The sequence below is a fragment of the Microchirus variegatus genome, assembly GCF_963457635.1.
Source record: "Microchirus variegatus genome assembly, chromosome: 5".
Lineage (NCBI taxonomy): Eukaryota > Metazoa > Chordata > Actinopteri > Pleuronectiformes > Soleidae > Microchirus > Microchirus variegatus.
In genome coordinates, this window is record NC_139806.1 from 17,342,355 (window position 1) to 17,362,379 (window position 20,025).

Sequence of the window (20,025 nt, forward strand, 5' to 3'; positions counted from 1 at the left end):
TTCTTACTTGTTCTTGTGTTTATGCAAATATATGATAATGCATTACATTTGCCTGTGTTTAAAACTATACCAGAACATATATTGTACAAATCAAATTGCACAATAAGATCTCTTATACTTTCTTTTAGCTCAATCTATATAATACATTCTTATTATGAACTGTTATCACAATAAATCCTCATTTTTTTTCAACTCTCTTTGCCAACACTAATTAAGTTAGTACTTTTGCAGTGGAACAGCAGAGGGCACTGAGTGACCTGCTCTAACATTTGAGCTTCCTGCTGGAGACGAGTCAAGGTTACAGAGGCCATCCATCCGTTTATCTATTTATCTTTGTCTATCTATTCAGCTCACACCATCTTACCAAGCACTTGTGCACAACATGCTGAATTGGTAGTATTGATTAATAAAGCATGAAACTACTGTAGACATGTTTCATCCGAGCACATAGAATGTATTTATGCATATTTACATGTGCATCATCAAGAAAGATAATCATTTTTTGGTTTTCGTTTTTTTGCAATTGTTTTCTATGAGAACAGAGTTGCATCTCTAACATCTTTGTGTTCACAGTTCATACATCCAACACCATCATTAGCTTGCTGTGATCGTGATGTGATTTAAAATAATAACACAAAACGACTTTCACATGCAATTTTTGTGCACGCTCTCTGTCAGCAATCCTAAGTAAATTATTTTGTGATGATTATTGTTTTGCAACTGAATCACTGCATTTTTATGAGCTCGGCACCACTGTTATGTGTGGAAAAACCAAGAAAATGCTCACATTTTGATATCATAGTGACAAAATCACCCGTCTATTGCTCGTGGAGCAGTTCCAAAATTACATGCTGACTGACTGACTCAACCAGATTTACACAGCTCAGTTGCTTCTTCACTACATTTGCAGTTTGGTTCCATGTAAACCTTGGACAGCTGAACAGTAGATCACCTTGTCTGCATCAGCCAAAACTTGATACCGCTCCTCTCTGCAGTAACAAAGGTTTTTTTTTCCATCTATTTCATCTGCCCAGCGGACATGAGAGTTTCGTCTGAAAGGTTCCTTGGTCTCCATCTTTTTTCACCTCATTTCATACAGTGGAAAATTTCAACCTGGAAGCAACTCTATTTATAGCACCTTTTTCTTTGTAGCCATCAATTAGCTTCACTTCAGATCCTCAGTAATTTGCTTGGTGGAGCTCATGAGGTTTACCACAAGGTTTACAGAATTTATCACCATATATACACTTCAAGTCAATTAAAGAGTTGCCAAATTTAAAGTTCTTTACAATTAAACCGTTGTCTGTGATATGCCACGATTGTTTATTTGCAAACGTTCTTTAATGGGTTGTATTTACTTCCTTTCACAAAATAATTAGGATTCTTTTTTCACGGAAACAATCAATCCTCACATGTTTTGACACAAGAGACAAAGTCTCAAAGTGGTCACTCACCACTGAGCCATTTTGCTTTGGGGTCATGGATGTGAAGGTCGGGACCGAAAACATCCTCGATAGTCACTTTCTTTTTAAGGGCAAGGCTGTCGTCTTCACCTGTCCAGTGCAACACCAAAAGAGACACGTACATGCGTTAAATAAGCATGTTTCCATACACTCACATACAGTACAACAGTGTTTCCTAAACATTTTATTTAGGGACTCATCTTTTTAAAATGACAGCATATCACAACACAAAATCACAATATAAATTGTGGAAAGAGCATATGGGTGCATAATATCATGTTTCTGGCTATTTTAGCAGTATATCTGTATGCCTAATATTTAGAATAGGTTGTGTGTGTATATATATATATATATATATATATATGTATGTTCAACTTCATCCTTGTGTTATTAGATATATGGTGCATAAAAGCCAAAGACTGAAAATGTATTTGACAATCCAGAATATTTCTCTTATATTGACTTTGACTTTTGGCAATGCTTCAAACGCATGTCAGGTTTTAATTTCTTCATTGCATTTCTCTGAAGCAATAATTTTTTTTTTAACTTTTTTTTTCTAGCAGTAAATTGCTTTGCTCAGGGGGATCCAGCCTCATACCACAGACACTGTCGCTGTTTCTCTTAAGTACAACGACACACGTATTTAGAATTGCTGGAGATAACACCTTTTCCCCACTATAGGTTCAAAGATTTTAGAGCAGGCCCAATCATTAGAGGGACCAGCACTATTGATCTATTGCTGAAAGAGCATTAAGTCACAACTGCCTCCTTTATTTTTCAGTAGCAGTCAAGCAACTCCTTCCATACTTAAAACCAAGAACGATATCTTAATCTGCCAACTGAACTGCAGTCACGAGGCGAACACAAATGACTAAGTCAATGTGATCTACCACACTAACTGTGTTTGCCACAGTGGTGCTCAGGAAAGTCTAGTTTTCACAATGTCTGACAGCTCAACCGTACTGTGTGACACAGTGAGCAGACAGACGGTTCAGCAGGCTTCACACTGACTGAGTGGAGAAATCTGAGTGAGTAAATACCATGTCAGACATTATGAAGTGTTTTCTGACTTAAGAAATCTGTCTGCTGCACTGTTGCTGCTGCTCCACCATGACAAACGCTTTGTGCATCATCATAAAACACATCTGATAACCAGATGAGGTGAGGACATTAAAAATAATGACTTAAGACAAAAGCAGAACTCCAAATATCAGAGGTTTTTGAATGCAAAGACTCACAAAAAGGCAAATATAAGCAGAACATCAAACAACAAAGCAAAGACTTGACACAAGAAAAAAGGTGCAGCACAAAGACAAGTGAATACATCTATAATCTGACAGTTAAACTTATTCAAATACATTTTCCTCTTCTGGGACTAATTAAATATTGTCCTGTCTTTTTCTGAATAAGACATCACTTTGACACAGAGTTGCTAATAGAATATTTATATTCCTGTTTATATCTTACCAGAGGTGGAAAGAGTCCTGAAATATTCTATTCAAGTAAAAGTACCACAATTTTTGATTTATTTTTACTAAGTACAAGTAAAAGTACTGGTCTAAACGAGTAAATGTAATTCATTACTTCCACCTCTGCATGTTACATAGCGTAATCATAATCATGCCTACAATGCTGCACAAACTCAAGTAGGACATCTGATCATATGTCTAATGTGACTCAGATCATAATGCTTCACATGAAATGTTTTGACCAGAGATGCACAGTGAGACATGACAGAACATCTCTATTGTACTAACCAGACTGTCATTTCATATAAAAAATTGCCATGGAGAAACCATGTCACCTGTCAAACTGGGCCCCACTGAAACAAGTAGCTTCCTATACTCATTAACACAGTATACACAATAATGCTGAATATCTAAAAAGATGCACGCAGTGAATTTGAAATTTCAAGGGCTATGTGTCCTTGGCAGAGGTATGTAGTCTCTCACTTTGATCTGAGGTTAAATGTGTCACCACCAAGGCTATGTACAACATGTACTGAGTCAGTTTACGATCTGAATTAGTTTGGTTTTTACTCATTCGGTCATGGGTAAACAAGGTACAGTGAATGGTTGTTGACAAGTATATGTAAAAGAATAAATTACTGTTGCCATGATGATGATGAGTCGTTTCAAACTCTGGCACTGGCTCAATGTATTTCAATGTCTTTAACTTTCAATAAACAGTCAAAAAAGACTATACATTCTGATATAAGAGCTGGATTATTATTATAATTATGTTATTATTTTACTGCAATGTTCAAATGATAGTTCAAGCATTTAAAAAGCTGCTGTTGTCAGGGAGGTAGGGATGGGGCCGATCCGATCCAGTATCGGTATCGGGTTCCGATACAGACTTAATTGACGGATCGGAAATCTCTATAGTTGTATCGGAAATTTCCGATCCGTCTGTGTGTGTGTCTGCTGAAATGTCTCCACAAGTGATTCCCTGACATCTCTGCTAGCTGGCTGTAAAAATTGGAATGGGTTTCCTGAACCGAGGAGTGTCTCGATGAGACGCGGAGTAATGATGCACGACTCCGTTCAGGAAATCCATTCCACAGTTTACAGCCAGCTAGCAGGCGAGCATGATTGACCAGGAGTTAACCAGGAAGTTTAGCTCTGCAACCTGCAGCCGACGTAAAACGCCTGCTCGCTGAGGAGAACAGTTCTGACAGCGGCATAAAAACAGTGAAAACCACACTCCTTCAAGCCAGGGTTCACGTTCGCCGGTATATGTGCCGGTTTTTGGCCGTTGTCACGTTAATTTGGCTGGCGAAAAAAAATATCACCAGCCAAAATGTCAGGTGAAATCAATGATTAACACGGAGACGGTATTTATTTATTTTAAATGCCGGCATCGCGTTGTGTTTGGAGATTGAACATTCACAGCTCGTCTGTGACTCCATTTATGTGTGTCTGTGACTCCGTTTGTGTGTGCGCTGCTATGCGCTCACTGTGTGTGTGCGCTGCTATGCGATCACTGTTTGTGTGTGTGTGTGTGTGTGTGTGTGTGTGTGTGTGTGTGTGTGTGTGTGTGTGTGTGTGTGTGTGTGTGTGTGTGTGTGTGTGTGTGTGTGTGTGTGTGTGTGTGTGTGTGTGTGTGTGTGTGTGTGTGTGTGTGTGTGTGTGTGTGTGTGTGTGTGTGTGTGTGTGTGTGTCTGTAAAGTCGCTGTAAACGTTGTAAAAGTCGTACATATCATACTTGCCTGTATAAAGGAGTTTATTAAAGCCATATAATCAAAATGATGACAAAATATTATATGATAATATAATATTAAAGCAAACAGAGCATCCATATCGGAATAGTATTGGAGTATCAGCAGCTATCTAAAGTCAGATATCGGGATCGGATCGGAAGTGAAAAAAGGTGGATCGGTGCATCCCTACAGGGAGGAGCCTGAGACACAGTCACTTAACGAAAGTGGCTAGAGTGTAACCTCCAATCATTGCCTGCTGAAGTTTACGACATCTTAACAATAGATTTGCCACTTTATGTTGCCATTAGACACCATTTGTCCAAAGAGGAAGTAGTGATTTTAATTCACAGGGACAAACATGAGCTGCTGGTCCACTGATGCTTTATTTAATACGTTTATTTCACTTGCTGTAGGTATATCTGAAGAAAGGACGGGAACACCCGTCACATGATGTGCAATTGCTGATTTTCTGTATGGAATTAGAGATAAAAAAATACTCAAATAGTCATGTAATGATTGGAAGGGATTTATGCCAAAGGGAAGTATTTACTTTGTCTTTGTTATTATTTCTCTTGCTGGTGTTTTCTCTACTGCGGGTGTTTTGGCATTTGTGTGTGTTTTCAGTTTTGCATCGTTTTGTTTTTTGCAGCATGTTTCTGTCGATGCATGTGTTTTGGATTTCCACAGTGCGTTTCTCACTTTGCATTTGTTTTCATGTGCTTTTGAATCTGCAGCGTTTTTGAATATGCAACTCGTTTCTCCTTCTGCATGTGTTTTGGGCCTTTGCGGTGCATTTGCCCCAGTCGGCCACCGTACATGTGGCCATTTAAACACTTGGGACATGTTGAGGGAAATTTTGTGTTTATGGATAATGAACACAATGGCTCATTTCTAGCATAGCTGTTAATGAGTGTGTGTGTGTGTGTATGTGTTTTTTTCTGAACTTACGTGGTGTCAGCAGGATGACGGAGGTGACGATCAGGGAACAGATGATGAGGATGACCAGCAGGGCAATGGCTATTCCCTTCCAGTTCCTCTGAGGCGGGGCACTGCCCACAAGGTCCTGAGAAACACACACGACATGCATCACACCTAACACAAAAATATCATCATTACAGCTCTGCGTGATAAAATCCTGTATATGCAGTGTCGGTGGATTTCATCCCATTATAGATAAGATGGATGAATTTTGTTCTGTCACAGTTGGAGGCTGGAGGACAGTTCACTCTCTGTCAGACAGATGCTGTCGACTCAGCCACTTATGTGTAGAAACACTCCATCCTCCTGTTAACTCCTGCTGTTCGTATGTGGGAAAAGTCCCCAAAGCTTTGTTTGATAACTGGAGAGGAGCTGTGGCTTCCATGCAGATGCAAGAGGGAGAATACTGAGCTGAACAGCAGATGGTAGATGGTCCTATTTGAGTCAAGTCAACTTTATTTGTAGAGCACATTTGAAAACAACCAATGTATCACTTTACCAGATTTAAAGGTACAGCAACATAAAAGGTATACAACATAACATAATAAAATATTCAACCTAGATAGAGGTATCCAAGTTGACTATTCTTGAAACATATGTCACAAAAACACAGGACAACAAAGCAGTGTAGGAGGCAGCAGGCATGTTTTTTCTTTTGTTAACCAAATGCTCTTAGATTTATTGTGTGATTTCTCTGACCTCTCTAACATTGAGTATAGGTGTGAGAGTGGACTGTTTGTTTTCTATATAGCCCCTTTTCTACCTATGGTCCCAGCTCACCTCTGCACAGTTCAGGTTGTTTTTCCACTACAAAATATTACCGGCTCAAAGTGGACGGAGTCATCACTGGACGGCTACTTGAAACTGCCGTGCCTTTGTTAAACACGAATGAGTGACTAGTGATGTGTAAAGCAGTTGTTTTCAGTGTAACTGAATCAGTCGAGTCAATTAATTAAAAAAAACATTTGTTCAGTTCTTCCTCCATGACCAGACTCCGTCTGACACAGTGACTACTGAAATACAGCGACAGGGGTTTTTGATGTCGCTCACGATCAGCAGTGCTGTCATTAAATACACTCCTCTGTTAAATATTGAGATTGTAGACATTTCCCTGGTAATTGTTGGAGATTAACCCAAGTTTTTATGACTGTTAAGTCTTTTTAACTGATCAACAGTTTGGCATTGTTTGGCTTGATTCTTGTGTCGGACATCTCTTCCTGTGACCGCACTCTGACCAATCCGTGACCGGCAGTCTGGCGACGTCACACATAGTATCACCTCAGCTCCTCGCCAGAGCAGATGGAAGCGCGAGTGGAAATTCAAAATAAGCGTGCTGTGCCAAAAGAGAGTTGAGTTGAGCCGGCGGAAACGCGCCATATGTGTCCCTGTGATGGACTGGTGACCTGTCCATTGTTTACCCCGCCTACTACCGTATGTTAGCTGGGATTGGCACCAGTAGCCCTGCAACCCATATGTGGAGGGTAAATCGGTAGACATGGATGGATGGATATTGGGTACGTTCAACATCAAATTTGACACAATGTAATTGTATCCATTACTTTCATCTCAGCCCTCCATACACATTTTTTACTCCATGCTTTTTGCTGTTTTTGACGATAACCTGTAATTTTCTAAACCTTTCAAAAAGTCTCAAATATATCCATTATTTCAATTTCACCACGACAACTCCAGTGAACAATAACAGCTTCATCAAATACTTAGTTTCCTCATTGACAGCAAGTGTGAGTGACATAATTAGTACCTTGAAAATTATAATTTATACAACAATTCTGTTTTCCCGGAATGTCTGCAGTGAGATTAATTAGGTCCAATAAATAATGAATAGTTATCAGTAAGAAATCTGAAGATTTCTCTCCTCTTCAAGAATGCATGACAAGGTTTTTCATTAGACAATAGCAAAACATATTTTGTTATCTATAACTTTTAACATTTGGCAGGTGTGTTGACAGAAGAGACCATCATTTCTAGATGAGTGTGCAGACTATTTTGTGCCTGCAATGCACATGTATGTTTTTGTAGAGGCATGGTATACTTGCTGTATGTATTGTATGTACTACTTGGACTACAATTACTTTTTTTGGTAACACTTTATAATAAGTACACACTATTAGCATTATTTTAGCATTAATAAATATTGAATTCAGCATTCATAACGCATGAATACTCATTAGTTTGTAGTTTATAGACACAGTTCTAAATGTTTTACTCAACCCGTCAGCTGAGGAATAGTGTCTAAATAGCTGTTGTGCTCAAGCAGCCAATCAGCATCCACCTCCAACAAATGAGCTCTTTGATTGGCTTACAAGGGACTGTTCTCTCACCTCTCTGTGTGTCCAGCAGTCAATCAGTACATGCCAACACTTCAGCACGAATAAAACATTTAGAACTGTGTTTATAAACTACATACTAATGAGTATTCATGCATTATAAATGATGAATTCAATATGTATTAATGCTTTACTAACGCTAATAGTGTGTACTTATTATAAAGTGTTACCCTTTTTGTTGTTGTTTGCTTTGGTGGCTTAATCAATATGTGGATTTTGGAAATGTAGTTCTTATAAATGAGTTGGATATGGTGCATTTTTTTTTACCACATGATGCCAACATACATAAAAACAAGCAAGCAAGTAGTTATAAATCTTGCATCATTGGCTTCACTAAAATATGTGTGATTGCTGCACTAGCAAGTGAGACCAAGTAAAGACGGAGGCTGTTTATGTCAGAAACTGAGTAAGCATATTGGTCTAAATTTCATAGAATATATCTGTCAGATATTTGCCACACAGTTGGTGTAGTGGTTAGAACTCTTGCCTTGATTGATTGATTGATTTACTTTAATATCCCCAAAGGGGCAATTTAGTATACAACAGCAGTTGGCACAATAAACACACCAGATGCAACACATAGGTAGCAATAAATAGATAGAAATACATCGTATATTAAAACATAACGATACAAAAAATAGAAATACCAGGATACATCATAAAAATTATTACCTGCAAGTCACATCAAATCATCAGCTACAGCTGGTTCAAATATTTAACAGCTAGCGGGACGAATGATCTCAAGTATCTATTTGACCTGGCCTTCCTAGTAAAAGACATCCTCCTTCCTGAGGGTAACAATCTAAACTCCTTGTTCAGAGGATGAAGACCTGGGTTCGTGACCTGGTCAGAACAAGACATGCCGATTTGTGGATTAGGCGAATTGGACACCAAATGTGCGAATGTGAGAGTGGATGATCGCTAGTTTCTATATGTGGCCCTACAATGAACTGATGATGGACCCCTCCTATTGCCCTATGTCAAATGAAATTGGCACAACACTCCCCCTGACCCTTGTGTGGAGGATAAATAGTGGTAGAAGATGGATGGATGAATATTTGTCATTCAAACTTGTTGTTGCTGGCTCTAGCATCTTGAGGCGAGTAGCCACTGGTTGTCTTTACGTGCATTACTTACATGAGTGATACGATTTCAACACGAATGATCCAGCAACACAGTAACAGCCAACAGAAAGAGAAATTGCATTGCACATGGTGTGAAATCTTCAAGGGTAGGAGAGAAGTTCAGAATGAAGCACTGACACTGGAGTGACAGAACTGCCTCCCCCAAACCCAACAGAGATTGTAATGAACTATCAAGCCACTCTTAAAAACTCACCTATTCTGAACCACTTTTAAAAAACACTGTTGTTTGTTTCTTTATATGATGTTTTTAATATATGATGTTCTACTATTTTAACCATAAAACATCTTTGGGAATATTTGATTTATAAATATACACAATAATGCATACATTATTTTTTATTATAATATCAGATGTCATTCTGTAATTTCTGCCCAAGTAATCCTCTCAGACAGACAGAAAGACACACACACACACACACACACACACACTTATCTCTCTGGTCACAGTCAGTGAGGAAACTGAGCAGCTCCAGCCACCCGTATCGCTCCAGCTGTTGATATCCTTGTAACCAATTAGACCTGGTCTACACAGTATGCAGCAGCTCAGTGAACCATCTACAAGCTAATGAGGTTGTGTGTGTGTATGTGTATCTGCATGTGCATGTCCATGTGAGAGTGAAACAGACGTCACACTTGGGCTGATGCAGGCCTTTTATATCCTTGAAGACTCTTAATTGCTACATCGTGAGTTACTTTCCGTTTAAATTTTTAAAATGTACCTGTGTGTGTGCATTTATGTTACCTGGGCACTTAGTGTCTCGGCATAGTTTGTCTCACAACAAAGCTAATCGATACTGTAGGCAGTGAGTACACATAGAAAAACAACAGGCACATCAATAAGCTGATTTATGGCTGCACAGGTAAGGATTTTCACCATAACGTGCACAGACTTGTGTTCTGGATTCATAAGATATTAATCTCTTCGTGTTATCATACTCTAATCGGAAAGGCGTGCTGCTGAAGGCGCCGTTGCTATCAGCAATCGCTTCAGACCTCTGACCGAGGGAAAAATAAAATAATCAGATGCTTAGACAGGCATGGAGATAACACACTCGTTTCCGCATCTGCATGCTTGTTTTTCTGTGTATATCCTCGCTGCAAATGGCAAACTATGAGGTGTTGGTAGGTGATTTAAATACATCCCAGTCCTGCATCCTGCAGCTCAGCACAGCCAGTACCGGCGAGGTACAGATCTATAAATGTGACAGCTGGACTTGTGCCACATAAAGGGAGAAGTATCTCTCAGCCAGAGAGGCAATGAAAATAAATTTTTATAATTTCTCTGCTAATGAGAAATGCAGCAGCTTTTTCTGAGCACTTATTCAGTGAAAATGCTGGATAGAGACAGATTTGACTGGTAGCTTCCCTTGGCACTTGGCATTTCTGCAAACAGACACCCACTTATTCAAACAGAGGTTAGGGAGCTTTTTTCACATTTCAGATCAATAGACGGTCAAATACTGTGTCAGATGTTTGCCTTTCCACTCTGTAAAACCCTCAATAGAAGAGCATTTAGCTGAAAAGGATACGACTATTGACCTTCGCTGTCGATGCACAACAACAACCAACAAACACTGACTTTCTCAAGTCAGTGCATTGTGGTCGATGCTAATCATACTTCCTGTGGTCAACATGGGCATCAAGAACACCTGCCACGACTATTTAAAGCACCAGCTGAAATAACAAAAGCTACTGCAGCAGACAACGTTAAAACAAAGCCACAACAGATTTCTGATTGGGCCTTGAAGTGTTGGTGAACTTTTAAATACAAAATAATAGGTCAATGCAGTCAAACCATTGTCAAATGAGTTCAAACTATGCTGATTAAGCTTATCAGTGCCACGGGACTGTTTAGCACTTGCAGTGATGTGTTTCACGTCAACACAGATGGAGGCAACAACGTTGTGCTGGTAAAGGAATCCTTTCTTTAAACAGGAGCAAGCCGGCTGGACTATGACTGAAAACACAAAAAAGTGCCTACTCCTCAATTAACCCACCCCTGCACCACTGCTGTATACACACAAATGCTCCCTCAGTCAGGTCAGCTATTCCATAGCAGAGCTTGAACGCTTATGTTCACGAAGACAAACAACAACATCATTACACCGTTATTATATAACATATTTATTTTTTATTTTATTTTGGAAAATGACACAGTTACACACTGTTGCCTCACAGCAAAAAGGTTGCTGGTTTGTGTTCGGGGCCTTTTCTGTGTGGAGTTTCCATGCTTTCTGTGTGTGCGTGGGTTTTCTCCTCGTACTCCAGTTTCCTCCCACATGTCCAAAAAACATGCCAAGGTTCACTGAACACCGTAGATGTTTGTGTGTGAGTGAATGATTGTTTGTGTCTATGTGGTCCTGTGATGGACTGGCGATCTTTTGCCCTATGTCAGCTGGGATTGGCACCTGGAGCCTTGCGACCCTCATGTGGAGGATAAAGCGGTAGAAGATGAATGGATGGAACCGTTTGCCTACATTTCATCTTTAGTGTTACATGCACATCTTAATGTTATGTCTTGATTTCTCTGTGTGTCTCTGATAAGCTTGAGCGGTGATAATCCTTTTAATTTAAGCTCATATTTTTATGAGTGAGATTAAAAAGAACTCACGCTTACTGTGAGAATATTGTATAGGTCTGTCTGTCTATCAATCCAAATGGTGTTACAGTTAAAACTGTAGGATGAAAATTGTTGTGATATTTTCTGGAGGTCAGCAGTTGTGGAGGAAAAATAAAATAGAGTTGAGAGTGGAAATAGTTTTTACAATACACTGTCAGTAGCAGTGATGAGATTTGCCTTAGAATTTATTTGTATTTGTTCAAATCTGTGTGAGTTAGGGTTTGGACAATGCAAGCCAACAAAATACTTTTATTTAGTGACACTGGCTTCATGCACAGGGTCTGATTGGAATGGTACAGTAATTTGCGGCTCAGAAAGGGTTGAGAATAAAACGCTGAATCGCCAGGTGAGTTAAAATGTTCATGTTCAATAAGAAATTATTTCCCTTTCGCTGCTAAATCAGACGCTGCATGTCCACCTGTTAGTGGTTGATAGAAAAGACCAAACCTTTGGGAGGTTGAAAACCAATTTAAGGGACGGCAGCGTGGAGTTTTGGTAAAGTTTGTGTTTCGAGAAATATTCCAAAATCAAACACACAAGACTGAAAATACTATCAGTTTCTTTTCAAGGGCTTTCTTTTCTTTCACGTATAGTTAACTAAACTACACAAAAGTGGCATCATCTGCTTTTTTTCCTTTAAAAAGCAATATTCTCTCTTACAATTCATCGTTAAAGTGGCTCAGCTCTGACTGCTTTCTCTCTAACTGCTGTTTTTCTTGTGTGAAATGTGCAACATTTCACCTGCAAATGAAACCGAGAGATTCAAACACAGGCTGGCGTCTCTCATGAAGTGTACGAAAAACCATCACTTTTCTGCTGTCAAAAACCCTAAAGAGACGCGCTGCACAAACAAGCTGCTGCTTTGATTTGCCTGACGTTCAGACCGTGTAAGAGTTTAACAAACCAGCTGTAAACCCGAGCACTCTCGAGATGACCTTTCTGAACAGCTCTAAAAAAAGTGCAAGAGGAAATCTTGACCTCCAGCGATGTTTTCAGACATTTGCGAGATACTGCTGACCGTTCGCTTGAATCGACCTCTGGTTAGTCTCTGTGAGGAGCAGGCGTGCATATCTCACGGCCGATAACAATAAAGGCTGCATCAGTAAATGATAACTGCGGCCATTTCCACCGTCTAAACAAAACCCGGAGTATTCTGGCTGTGACAACTGAAGGATAGAAAATCCTCAGAGAGGAAGCAACAACACTGCATTTGATACCATTTTGTCTCTATTTTGAGAATGAGAATGAAGCATGTTTTAAGATCAAGCTTCCATTATACCCACGACCCCCAAACACCCCTCTCTCCTTCTCTAAACCTCCCTCACTCTTACTTTTTTTTTTGTCTAACCATCTCTTTGTCTCTCTGCTCGCAGCTCAAGTGTGAAATGGATCTTTCCTGATCTCTGAGCACCTGGTTTCCAAGGGAACCAAGAGAGCTATTTGAGTTAAAGTTGTAGTGAAAATGGTCCTGGCTGGTGCACAGAACGGTGGGGACTAATATTACTGCTGCCTGTCATGTGGGAAATGCATCCTGTGAGTCCAAAGATACAAACTCGGGAAGGAAGGGAATGAGACATACTGTAGACATTGGAAACAAAAGCAAACGTCACCTGTCGAAAGACATCCGACACTTGACATATGATATATCACTCAGCTGAAAGGCAGTCCCTGTCAGAGAGCAGTCAAACTACAGAGTGAAGCAGTAGACTTGGACATGGGGGTAAACTTTTTTTCCTCTGGAAGAGCATCAATAAATCATGGGCATTCATGAGTGAGATTAAGAATTCATGCCAACTAGCTTTAGGTTTATAGATAACAGGCCATGTGTCTACCCAGCCTGTTTCTGTCCACTTCAGATTATGTGGAGTGTGGGCTGCACTTAACAGAAGGAAGGCCAAGAAAAACCGATGACGCTCTTTAGATGAGATTGAGTTCTTTGCTGGTGAACTCTGATATGGAGAGGGAATTTAATCCATGTGACATTGGGGAAAAGTGCTGGAACACAATAATGAAGCTGTAGGATCTATTTTCTCTAAAAATGTACCCTCAATGTCTTCTCACCTGGAGAAGCTGCACAAAAAAGAAGTAAATAAGAGAGAAAATAATCAGTAATTCCTACATAAAATAAGAATAAAAAGAGTTAAATGAAAGCTTTAACTCGCCTCCAAGGTACTCTGCGGTGAACTAATCAAGAGGTCATTCCATGTTCTCATTACTTGGACAATCACACACTCATGAATTGCTCCTACTATGCTCTAATGTGATAATGACTTAATCTGCAATTACCTTTTCAGATCTGATTATCTCGAGCAGGGTTTCCTTAATCCTTGTCCTTGGGATGAGCTTGAATGGTCAGCTTGTCAACAAGCTCTGCAAAGTAACGAGTCATTCATTTCATTGATTCATGTGTGATGGAGCTGGGAAACATCTAAAAAAATGCATGGCAGTGGGTTCCAAGGACCAGTAGTGTGAAACCCTGATCTAGAGTATGTCATATTTTGGAGGTTGAGTTGAATTCTTTATTTTAAAAACTCTAGTAGTTTTGGGTTCTAAACTCAACCGAATAATGTTGGTACAACTGAGCCCTGATGACATAAATCAATCTGTGCTAAAGTTTAGAGACATTAATACTGAGTGGGACAGAGTGAAGCAGCTGCACCACAGAGTTTTTAGTATCCGACTCGTGCTCAATTAAGTCCATTTAAGCTTCCCGACCCTGTGTAGTCCAGTGAAATTGAGAGGTTTTGTCTTATTTTCCACAACTTAAAATACAGCTGAGCGGCTGTGTTTGAACCACACTTGATTTTACTTTAGGGAAATTAAAATCAGGTTAAACGGGTGAAATTAAGGAGGCAAATTGATTGTTAAGCTCTTCTGTATTTTTTCAAATTTTCTTTACAGTAATCACTGAAAGTTACCCCACTTATACCTTCAGTGTGGCTTATATGACATAGTGCTCTTGTTGAAAATCTACCCTGAAAAACAGTGGTCTACAATGAACTGTGCAAAATATCTCACACATTCATCAGGTAACGGCTTGATCTTTGATAAAATCATAGGTTTATTAGCCAAAACGGGCAACTGGAATTGGGTTCAAGGTGTTTATTGGTGGTGGTTTCACTGCTAATGTCAAGTTTCATGTATTGCTGAAGTAAGTGAGAGGAAGAAGACAAGTGCATTGCGTTGTTCTTTTATAACAAGTCAAAATAAAAGTAAATGATTTAGACCACTGCCTTTCATGCCGCTATTCGATTTCACCTGGGAATAAATAATTTAACATGTGATGAGATGCTTCTTTTCTCTTCCATGGTTCGCAGCCTGACGTTCTTCCAGTCATCTTTAGAATTGTCAATATTGACAAATTTACCTGAAATTGCAGTGGCTTTCATTTAAAAATAGCATAGCAGCAACGGTCTTAGTCATATTTCCAGTATGGATACATTATTTACCCCCCTCTCGCTCTGAATTTAATGTAACAGGGTGCTTAGATTGTAAAGATATGAATATAAGAACATACTAGAAACAAAACACAACATCCACACAGTGTGGAAGCCATAACTAAGTTACAGCAGAAATAGAAAAGAGTGTGATGGTGAGAAGTGAACAATAAAGATTAATAATAAAAGTCCCCTATAATCCTCGTTTTTATGATGGTGCTCCCTTTGGCATTGGGATGGGTCTTCATGAAAATGAACTTCATGTCACAAAGGAGTTATTCCATACCGATACAATGACACAAATAACATTCATCTTGTTTTTTGGGTGTTTTTATCGTAGAGGCTCTAATTCTGACACAACACCAGCTCAGAGGAAAACCAGTGTCCTGTAATCCAGCTGTGACAGCATTTATTGGATGTTTGTCAAACAGGGAAATAGTCATTTTTGAAAGAATTACTCTGTCTTACAGCTCTGTGTGGCTATACTTGCTAACGTGGGCCTGCTAACATGCTAACACACTGAGCTATGTTTACGATAGTGTGTTAGCATAATCCCGTCCACTGTTATGCAACTCCAGCAAAATTCGACATTGCTGTTTTCTTAACTGAACACACGGACTCACACTATTGACCACACACATCACATAACTCTCCATCTGTTATTCCGAATTTGCTAAAGAGGAACTCGAGCAGAGACTTAGCAGGGTGTTGTGATTGAAAGTGTATAGATTTCCTCTGTGACCCTTTCTGAAGTTAATTGTTTGGAAAAAAAAATCCACAAAGCAGATGGGGAGGAAATCCAACTCAATCGGTGTAAACAAATATTTGCACATCTGCTTCAGAGAGGTGAGGAGATGTAAGAAGGGAAAGTGGGAAACATGAGTTATTGAGACATACATAGACAAACCACTGACATCTGAGTTGTTATTCTGCAGTGGTTCATTCATCTCTGTAAGAATGAGATGTTGTACTATTTGAAACAACGTCAGAATAGAATGCGTCGGTGTTAACTCTGGCACTGGATTGTTAAAGAAAAATTTCTTCAGAGGATATGGATTATTACTTGCCTGTGGACAAAACTGGCACAGTATCTTTTAATCATTAGAGGAACCACAGCACCAAACACGACTGAAACTGCACAACTGTAGAATGGATGTGTTCAAAGTAACCCTCGCTGCTTTTCCTTTTTTCTTATTCACCCTCAAAACGTCCGTGAAAATTTATCTATTCCAAGGAACGATAAGAGACATATTATCCTTATGAATAATTATGTACTAACAAATCCGATGAAAGTGAAAATAAACCCCTTCAACGTTGAAACACAATTACATGGCTGTATTTCTGAGAACCCGGTGTTTGCTTTAATAACAGATCTTTTTTCTATAAATGCATTAGTGACCCTTGTTCCATCCAGGCTGGAATTAAAAAAAAAATCACTCCTGCTGTTGAGGATGGGGTGTTGTTTTTTTTTTTGTTTTTTTATAGAATCATGAATGATCAGCAACCATGAGAGCGTTGTTTGCAGTGGTGCTCAACAAGCATTTCCTGAGCCTGTAATGGCTTCACTAATGAAGACGGCTGCATTTCATGTGGAAAAGATGAGACAGCGTTCATTTTCTGTCTACTTATTGGCTTTTATTTCAGATTAAGACTGAAAGTGTAGGATAATGCATACATGGATTAAAACCTCCTGCAGCAGAGGGCTGAGGTTCACTTCTAAGATGTGGTTTTTTTTTTTAGCTACATGATATTTCCTGTGCTGTGATGTCTTAATTTCTCTGTCTCGCTCCGTGCTGCAGTAAGCATTTCAAACTGATATTACCAGTGAACAAGGTCATTGTTGAAGCTACCATGTCAGTGATGGGGGAGTATATATTTTCCATGATTCTCATCAAACAGGAAATGGTATACTTCGTACAATCTGTGCCAAATGGCAATCGAGCTTCAGTCATGAATGAAAAATCAAACTACATACATATAATTTTGTTCAGTCATTAAGCTGAAGTGAGAGGTTGAAGTTCATATTGAAGAAAATGAATTATGCTGTACCTTTTTCATGTTTGACATCTGATTTTCTCTTTACTCCCCCCATATTTGTGCGATGTGAACCTAGTTCAAGATCAACCACACTGCTGTATGCACTGCACTACTGCTCTCATTAATGTGCTCATAAGACACTTTACACTTCAGATATGCAAAGGTTCTAGCTGCACACAAGAGACCTAGATGTAGCAGTTTCTTCAGCAAAACCTCCTCCTAATTGGACAAATATCAGATTGAGTTATTTCCTGCCCATGAAACAATTACTGTATATTCAGAGCTCCTCAAACAATTTTCCCCAAATATTGCAGTGGTTTCCCTCGATATCTTTTCAGCAGTGGTGCTGGTGTCCATGTGTACATGCAGCAGACTCCACATTCATTCAATTAATTTGCCTGATAATCATTGCAGATTATTATTTTTTCTTCTTTGCATCTTAATTTGCAGCCTTTGGTGATTAAGACCCTATGAGGATGCAAATCATGGGAAGATAGCACTGAATACACGTCTGAATGCTCAGAGTCCGTCCTAAATGCGTCCTCAGATCTGATCACATTTGTAGGTGGTTTGAAGATCAATTCGTCCACATTCCAGAAATGTATGAACACAGAATGAATTTATGAATTAGAGACTGCCTCCTTAGCTCATGTTGTGTGATCTAGAGCTGTAACTAACGATTATTTTCGCAAACGATTAATCTGTCGATTATTTTCTCGAATAATCAATTTATCGGTACGTCAATAAAATGTCAGCAAATTTGAGTAAACGTTGATCAATGTTTGTCAAACCTGGAAATGAACGATGTTCTTGAATTTTTTCGTTTTGTCCACAAACCAAAATGATTCAGTTTTAATGACTTCTTTGTTGTGTTGAGCAAAGAAACCAAGAAAATATTCACATGTAAGAAGCTAAAACAATCAGAAATCTTGTTTTAATGATGAAAAAAGCTTCAAACTGATTAATCGATTATCAAAATAGTTGACGTTGATTAATAATAAATAAGTACAATTTTGCAGCTTTGCGCCATAATCTAGCAGTTATGATGTACAGCTGCTTGATGAATGAATAAATTAATGTAGAGGGAAAAACCTTTTTGGATTTTCACATTTTCATCAAAGCCTTTAACCATCTTATGACCACCTGGATTTATTTAGATTTTATGGCTGTAGAATTGACTGTGCTTCCATGCCTTTTCCCAAGATAACGTTCACTTTCGATATCTGGCAGTTATTCAACCATTTCGGAATTGGTGAATCTTGTCTGTGATTGGACGGTCGTTCCATGGAAGTCCTGATCAGTAATGATCGGTATATAGGGGCGCTAAGTTCTATTTCTTTGCTTTCCAGTAGTTTTTGAATTTTCTATATATCACAAACAGCCTAGGAATTATGGTAATGAGAAGTATGCATGCCAACTCTTTTCAGCGACAACAGGATGGCAACAGAAGGGTTAAAAGGCTCTGATAGAACCAAATGCTCGGCAATCAACAGCTGTTATGCAACATGAATTTTCAAGTATTTCTTTATATCAACAACAGTTTATTCTAGCGGAGCACCTTTCAACACGGATTGTAATGTCAGTGCCAAGAGCTGAGTTACATAAACCCAGGAGTGGATGGTGTGTCTATACTGTATATGTTGTTCCCTACAGAGCACAATTTAAGTCACTTGACAGAAAAGTGCAGAACAACAACCACTCTTTCCGTACTCGTCTGTCCTTCCTTTTCTCTCCGGCAAACACGTGCGCACGCCGTAAAACCTTTGTCTTCAGTCCACAAACAAAGACAAGTTGTTGATGAAAACAAGACACCACACACGCACACGGGCTGTTGTGGTAAAGGCAACACCTGCGAGTTGATGTTACAATGGGATTCATTCAATATTTAGGTAGAAGAGTAGAAGTTGTGTCTTGTTGTTGCACATGTTCAACCTGCAGCACTCAACCTTTTCCAGTCCACAAAGGAAACACGATTGTGATGAATAAACAAGGTTGTTTAAAAAAAAGAAAATTTGGTTTTATTTTCTATTGGTTATTTGTTTGGGTTTGCTGCTGTGTGTCGCTCTCTTTCCTTGAAGCGAACAATTAACATTGAAATCAGTGAAACAAAGAGAAAAGGGGATCAATTGTGGATCCATTGTCACTGAGATAGACAAACCAATCACAGTTTTTTACTATCTGCAACTCCAGGACTTCTATATATCTATGGAGGTGAGCACCAGGCTGGGCCATAACAGTAATATACACTGTACAACATGTTTCAGTGCAGAAAAAGCCTATAATTGTCCCAGCAGTGGCAACAGCAGCTCTCATCTTCTCCCGGGCCTCTCTGCCTTTGCCTGCTGCCAGTCATAAATCGCAAACATCACAACCACAAATAGTGTTAAAATGAAAACTTGGTAGTTTCACTTTAGCAGTGGAGAAGGTGGCACGTTCTCTTCTCGGGGTCTACCACAGCTTTGTGCACGTATACCGCTGAAACCAGACGCTGCTACAAATTAATAAATAAACCAGAGCCAAAGTTTTCAACACGTCTATAAAAAAACGCCGAGCTGCAGACAGTGACAGAGCTGACGAGACACCACGGGAGTCTTTCATGCACCAGAGTCAGACAGGTGACTGTGGGGTTTAGATAGCAATGCCCACTTTTCTAGAGTTAATATGCTTCAGTTTATTGACACAACTTTCAGTGCATCTTAATGTAACCTTGATTTCTGGATAGGATTTTCTGTGTTGTGGATTATATGTTTCTCTAATTTAACTCGATTCTGAACGCTACCGTGGTACTGGGCTAC

At 39.3% G+C, this 20,025-nt stretch overlaps 1 protein-coding gene across 1 annotated transcript in view; it reads right to left on the reverse strand.

Moving 5' to 3' along the window:
• The window catches only part of LOC310927289 (A-type potassium channel modulatory protein DPP6-like), a gene marked incomplete at both ends in the record, with an annotated part of 78,937 nt that overhangs the window by 26,018 nt on the left and 32,894 nt on the right, over positions 1-20,025 (reverse strand). The window contains 2 exons of the mRNA XM_083889583.1: positions 1,455-1,553; positions 5,614-5,728. Of these exons, the coding sequence (XP_083745709.1) occupies positions 1,455-1,553; positions 5,614-5,728 (214 nt within the window). The remainder of the gene's footprint in view (positions 1-1,454; positions 1,554-5,613; positions 5,729-20,025) is intronic.